Here is a 7063-nt window from a genome sequence, read left to right on the forward strand (position 1 = left end):
CCTTATTTAACCAAACCAATTCAAATTTTAATCTTCACCAAATCAAATAAGATCAACACATTAAACAGACAACTGTAAAAATGAATATCTGGAACTGAAATGTTTCTCCTTAATCTCAGGGAACTGAAAGCAAACAGCATGAAATTATGAAGGCACTTTGATTACTGTTGAAAACCATTGTGCAATCACGGTCTAAAAAACATGGTTATAAAATATGGATAGAAATGAATCACATGAACTGAAAGGACTGTCTAATTTGAACAATTTATAACTTCCCTAAACATGGCGAAAACACTGTGTGGCCTCAACTACGGTCTCAGCCCCTCCGCAACATGCTCTAGTTTTATTGTACTGGCCTACAAAAAACAGGACAGAGAGAAAGAGACTCCACATCGTCAGCACTATAGTTATACTTCCATCTGGTTATCTTCCAAAGCAACCTGGGTGGCCACCCAAAGCACTTGACATCTTGATGCACTTCAGCAGTTTTACATATACACAACCTTTGTAGAAAAATAAATGTGTCATTCGTCACCACATATGCTGATTTGGGAGGGGGAGAGGGGAGGGGGTAGAGTCTTTTGGCCCCAGCTCCTGTTCTCAGAGTCTTTACCACTATTTTTTCTCTCTCTCTCTTTCCCATACGCTTACTCCCTCTACAAAGAGTCGCAACAGACAGCACACCCTTATTTATCTGTTTAGCAGAGGAAGACGGAAAGGTAAACTGTATGAATAAAGTGTCTCATTTTTGTCGGCCTATTCGCATTTCCGTGGGTGCCTATGTGCGTGTGGCTTGCGTTTGCTCTCTGTTTGCATATCGGCCCCAATCTAATCTGTTATGGCTGTGCTGATAGGAAGAAGATTTGGTCTGGCGGCCAGCTTTTGCATACCATTCCATCTGATGGAATGCATCATGCAGCGAATGTTGCAACACTATAGAGCAGCTATTGGATGTTTGCTCCTGATGTCATTCATGTTTGGGAGAAAATACAAACCTCATGATGGCTTAGAGCTTTTCAGGTCTTCAGACTCCTCCGCACTGCCATCTGCCCCCCCCCCCCCTTATGTTTCAGAGGACTTAATGTTTGTCTTTTCATTGAACGTAGGCTGCCACCAAGAAAAACAAACTGATTATGTGAGCACTGCCTTGAACAGGCCTCGTTTTCCGTTGCATCCTGTAAAGTGTGTGTCGTGTGAGGTGTGAGTGTCAGTCATGTCTAGACCATAGTCAGACTGCGCACACACACGCACATAAACGCCAAAAACATCTTGGCAGGTTGTGTTGACGTAAAATAAGACGCTTGCCAAAGGACCGAAGGGAAGAAACAGGTCATAAAATCATTCATTTACAGCTAAATTTTTTATAACTGTTTTTGGGGGATGTTTCTGAGCTCTTCATTTAGTTTGTCACAACTTATTTATTTGAAATATCACATTTTTTTCATTTATATTTCTATAATACCAATTATTTGAGGCCTTTTGTGATGCTCAAGTCAATGCAAAGTTTAAAAAAGAAAGAAAGAAACAGCAACAAGTGGCTCCTGAATAGCATTTCTTGAACATCAGATGAACGAAGCTCTCCGTTACAAAGTAACTTTGCTGTGCAAGAGCTGTCAGGGATATTTAGCTTTCTCCCACAATGGGACTTTACGGTCTGATGCATTAACCTGAGGTCATTTGTTCAAATGGACTTAGAATAACTGCAATACAGACGAGCGATGTTCCTGATGAACTTACTCATTATCTTATCTTAAATAAAACTCTTGCATTGATCTCGTTTGTTACCTGGTATGTGTCCCCGGCAGGTGTAGTAGAACTCTTGGCAGTAGTCGTGACATAAGCGGGGTAGATCTTGTTCTCTGCGTGGTGCCTTTTCAAGTTTGGGCGAGTGGAAGAGCATCTGGGCATGTGGTGAGCAATGGGCACACTTAATCTCCTCCAGCAGTCTAGAACACTCTGTGTTATTAGTTGAGAAGATCTGAGGAACCAAAAACAACCAGCAAAGGTTAGAACTGTGGTTCTTATTGAATGGCTAATCCAAGTTTCACTCATGCTACAAAGCTGTTCCCATATATTGACTATGTATTGTGTCTTTAATTTATATATATATATATATATATATATATATATATATATATATATATATATATATATATATATAAAAATAAAAATCAAACTAGGTGGTTTGACACTTATATATATATATATATATATATATATATATATATATATATATATATATATATATATATATATATATATATATATATATATATATATATATAAATAAAAATCAAACTAGGTGGTTTGACACATTTTTGGAATGTTTTCTCATTAATTGGACGCAATTCACATTCTAAACATCTCTCTTAACAAACACCACACATCCATGTGGGCTTGATTTCTCCTGATTTGTTTATTTGAGCTCACAAACAGCTAGCCAAAATTGCACCTCGCATGGCAGCTGAACCCATGCTGGAGCGAATGGACCGAAATGAGGATACTCAAAAATGTTTCTTAAGTCACCAAACAAAAGTAAACAGTAGATTAGGGCCGAGAAAATGAGCAGGCTTATTTATGTAACAAATTAGCTGTAATAAAACAACAATGTAATCTGCTCCCTTCCCTAGACATGCTTGCCTGTGCCGCAGCAGTCTGGTAGACCTCCCTCTCTCTGTGTGAGGTCCATTTGTAAACACCAATTTATAGATAGACGGGCACATCATTCCCGTGCTGGTATCAACAAATTAGCAGTCTGTCCAAGTCAATTAGCCCAGCAGACAGCCCACTGCTCTGCGTAGTAAACCATTTTGACAGATTTCTTTGATTTTGATTCTCCAGATTCTTTGGAGTGAATCAAAACCATCTTTGTGGGTGGAAGATAAACGGTGTCCAAGAAATGTATTGACACCTCCATATGATCCAGAGAGTTTGGAACGTGAATTTTCAAGTGCTCTTCGCTCTCAGTCTCTCAGAGGTTGGTGTGTTAGCCTGGTCTGTAAGTGGCAACTCTCCTGCTTTAAACTGCCCATTGATTTAGTGAGCCATGGACTGGCACATGGTTCATGGAGAGAAGCATTTGTGTGCTCTCAACCATGCACTCTACCCATATGTTGCCGGGATAGGCTCCAATGTTGCCATCACCCTCACCAGCAACAAGAGGACCTTTGTTTTTTTGTGTTTTCCAAAAAATGCCAAAAGTTGTTCAGAGCTGCTTCAAATCACACCACGGTCTACATCACAGCCTTTTAAGGCCATACGTAACGACTGTCGAAACATGCCAGTGCAAACAGGAGGCATATATGAGCTTAAGTCCAACTGTCCGTTACTTATTTAATAGTAGATGTTTTGAAATACTGTGGTTCGGCATGAAACGTCATGACAGTCATGTTTAAATAGTGAAATCTGAGCAGATGTTGGGATTACGCATCACGGCGCACAATATCATTTGTCACTGGAACTGACAGAACAAATGTAAACACAAAGACTCATTTGAAAACAATGGCTTGTCATTTAGGGACAAACAATGAGGGCAACTACAGCTCACAAGTTCTCAGTTAGGTGCCAGAAAAAGGCGATCGATGATCAAAGTTAACACAAACGTAAGATTAAACAAACAGGCCATATACCGAATGAATCACCTGACTCACGGAATTCACAGTTTAGCCACAACTGAGCTAACTTCCCCACAAAACCTGTAAGCTTTTATTAAACAGCTTAAGTTAAACCATTTTGGCCCTCTGGGAATTTGTGTAAGTAAGTTTGGGGTGTGGAGCAGGACAACCCTTCACTCAAAGGCATTAACTAACACTTGGACAGAGCCGAGGACTGGGGGAGAATGATGTTCTCCAACTTCACCCATTAGTGAAACTAACAAGCACAATGGTGTTGTTGTTATTCTTTTGCCATAAGCAAAAAGACTCCGTGTGTGGGCAGTGTAGTGGGGAGGAGGAGATGTCGACTCTTTTTTGTTCCATTCAGCCTTGCTCTTATTTGCATGACTTGAGCAAATTAAATGATGCAATATGGCTTTTTGTCACAAACCGACGTGCGATGCCACCCAGCCGCGCGTATGTCGTTTTGCGGTGGTTGTTTACATGAGAAAAGCGAGCGATTCCTCGGCATAGAATGTGTTCATTGATAAAACTATCGAGGTGAATCCTCTCACGTCTATAGAAAGCCTCAGAAAGGTGCGATTCATTGCCGGTCGAGAGACTTTTGTTTCCCATCTGTTTTATGTAAATTATATCCATCTCTACGAGAAGCACATGCTGTCACCTAAACATCAGCGTCAACAAAAGTTGCGCGAAACGTCTAATCTATACATACAAACATTTAACTGCAGGAGCACAGTATTTAAGAGCGATTCCGATTTCGGAAACACAATACTGCAGCAATTGAGCATGAAAATTAAGTGATTTCATTCATACGCCTCGTGCTGTGCTCGCGGGTCCGAGCACAGCACAAGTCCGAGCGAGAACCGCGGTCCGAGCGGTTTTTAATTGTTTTCTACGTAATCACGCGCGACGTCTTTAGCCACTGCGAACGATCTTGCCGTGTTTATCAGCGTTTATCAACTTCTCAAACCGCGTCTCGAGACTCGCGCGTTCTGTTACACTGCGCTGCGTGCGTCTTGCTGACCGTTTTAATGCAAAACGTCTTCAATGCACACAGTGCGCATATGCATTCATATGTTCATTACAAAATCAACAAATAATCCACTATATACTGCTGTTGCAAACATCTTGAAATCAATGGCATAACAAAACACACAGGAGAATCACTAGGTCAGTTTGAGGCTGCAGGAAGCCTGAACATACCCGAGCATCTCTCCGATGGAGGATCTGATACGGAGCTCTTCTGGACGGACAGCAGGACACGCGAGGATAGAGCCTGTGACAAACCTCCCCTCCGCCGCTTCCCTCCAGTGACTGTTTTCTCTCCTTCTTCTTCAGGCGTTTCGGCAGACTTCCATCGTAACATCTCCTCCTCCTTGGACTTAATTCTCCTTTCTCGTCGAATTTCGCATCACTACATTCCCAAAAATTGGCCGCGATGGCCAACAAGAGCACAAATTTCAAATGCATCATTTTCAGAGGGATTAAACCAAAAGCGGTACACGCGACTGTTCAGAAATCAGGACTGCTGTATGACAGTCCCCAAGCGTCCAGAAAGTTGTTATAGAATTACTAATTTTGATTAAAGCAATTATTTGCTAATAAAGCAGTCTAAATTAAATAATAGTAATAGAACGAAAAAAGAGAAAGCAATTACGATAATAAATTAAGACAAGTGCTGGTTATTATGCTGTTAAAGTGGGGGAAAAAACATGATACTGTGTTTTTATAAGAAATAAAAAAATAAAATAAAAAAAGTAATCGGATTAGGCTATATGCAGAAATTGTACGTCTCCTTTCCCAAAAGTTAAATCCCGTTGGTGCACAAAGGTTGATGCGTGTGATCAAAAGTTGCAGTAAGTTGTCTGTTGCATGCTCTTCAGTGCACTCACATGTTTCCCTTCGCTCTTTCCACCTTCTTTTTAACCAGCGCGCGAGAAGGGGAACGCGCACGATGACGTCTATCCAGTCCGGGAACGCGCGTCATCATGTAAGTAAAGTATTATACACACTAAGTGTCATGTTCACGGAAAACAGTGTTACATTGCGTTCACTACACATTTTACCGAGCGCATGTTTATCCGTATCCATTTGCTCATTACAGTTAAAATCTGTTACTTTTTTAATGAATGTAAAATATAGATAAAATAAATATTTTATGTTGGATTATATCTTATTCAGTTCTTGTTTATTGCATTATTTCACTGACGAGAGTTACACTGACTTGTCTTTGTGTGTGGTACTGTGGTCTGCCTTATTACTGACCGCAGTTGCTGGAAAGACCACTTTTAATGAACTTCATCCAAAGTCATCATGATGCTTTCCATAATGCCACATGTATTATCAAGACAAATAGCAATGGTATTTAAAAGAAATGCAGAAATGTAAAAGCTTTATTTTCCATGTTTAAGAGCTCAATAATGTCTTCTGTTCTCTTTGCATATGTGTGGCCGATTTTACTTCTCAGCATTTCTTTTTTATGCTCAAAAGTGAAAGGAGTACTACTTTTCTTTTTTCTTTTTTTCTTTTTGTACATGTTGAAGCTCATGATACACATTAATAAATTAATTACAAATATTACTATAAAATATTATAAACATGAATAACAATATCACTAAAACAGGATATTAAAGTTTTATATGAAAGAGTTTTTGGTTTTCACTGAACACTTAAAGGGATCAAGATAATATTTTTTTATCCAAACAACATGGAATAAATTTTGTTCAATATATATTGTTTCTCACAGCAAAAATCTGTCTTTTATGCAAATTCAAAGTTCATTATCCTTAGCATTTGCGCTGTAGTTCAAAGTCATGCTGTGATTTAGACGAAGCAATTGTTATCGAATAGCCTAAATGCAACAAACAAGATTACGTATATCTTTATTTCTCTAATACATTATCTCTCATGTATTGTTTATTTATTTATGCACATGCTTGATTGATTATTTCTATTCGGTGCTCTGTTGGCGATCAGGGGGCTACAGCAGGACAGTTTGTTGATCTGAGTGTCCGACACTCTTACATTAACAGAGTTGTGAGAATGTCTGGCATTCTTGCTCTTCAGAGGGTTTCTGATAAGACTGAGCCAAATGCAGGACAAGTCCTCTTTTCTTCTCATCTATAGAGAGATCTTCAGATTGCAGGTCCAGAGGGGAATGTCCTCTCTGAACAGACCTCGGTTGCATTAGTTGCAATCAGACGCATTACCGCACCTGTTCATCCTTGGGGGTCCAGCGCTGACCAGAACACTGGCTGATTATCAGCAGAGATCAGGAGTTGCAGGAATCCACAGTGATTGGACTGTTGGGTAATTGTGGAAATGGCCCTGAGCGCTGAACAGCCTGCCACCATATCCAGTCAGGCCTGTTCTGCATTCAGAAGCGAGTCCGGTCTATTTGATCTGTCTCTTTGCACTGCAAAAATCACAATGATTCACATACATGC

General features: G+C 39.9%; 1 protein-coding gene across 1 annotated transcript; it reads right to left on the reverse strand.

The window, feature by feature from the left end:
• Nucleotides 1-1735: 1735 nt before the first annotated feature.
• LOC127972240 (hedgehog-interacting protein-like) lies at nt 1736-5520 on the reverse strand. Its single transcript, XM_052575610.1, has 2 exons — nt 4821-5520; nt 1736-1978 (listed from the first exon to the last, which is right to left on the reverse strand). The coding sequence occupies exons 1-2, from the start codon at nt 5088-5090 to the stop codon at nt 1751-1753; spliced, it is 498 nt and encodes a 165-aa protein (XP_052431570.1). The 5' UTR covers nt 5091-5520; the 3' UTR covers nt 1736-1750.
• Between the last annotated feature and the right edge of the window lie 1543 nt (nt 5521-7063).

This window comes from Carassius gibelio, chromosome B15, assembly GCF_023724105.1.
Source record: "Carassius gibelio isolate Cgi1373 ecotype wild population from Czech Republic chromosome B15, carGib1.2-hapl.c, whole genome shotgun sequence".
NCBI classification, from domain to species: Eukaryota; Metazoa; Chordata; class Actinopteri; order Cypriniformes; family Cyprinidae; genus Carassius; species Carassius gibelio.

Bases quoted from the DNA above. Each gene is read 5' to 3' on its own strand.
- LOC127972240 (XM_052575610.1), bottom strand. From the start codon at position 5,090: ATGATGCATTTGAAATTTGTGCTCTTGTTGGCCATCGCGGCCAATTTT. The intron at 1,979-4,820 runs GTATGTTCAGGC...TTGGTTCCTCAG, and splicing joins TCCATCGGAGAGATGCTCGG to ATCTTCTCAACTAATAACAC.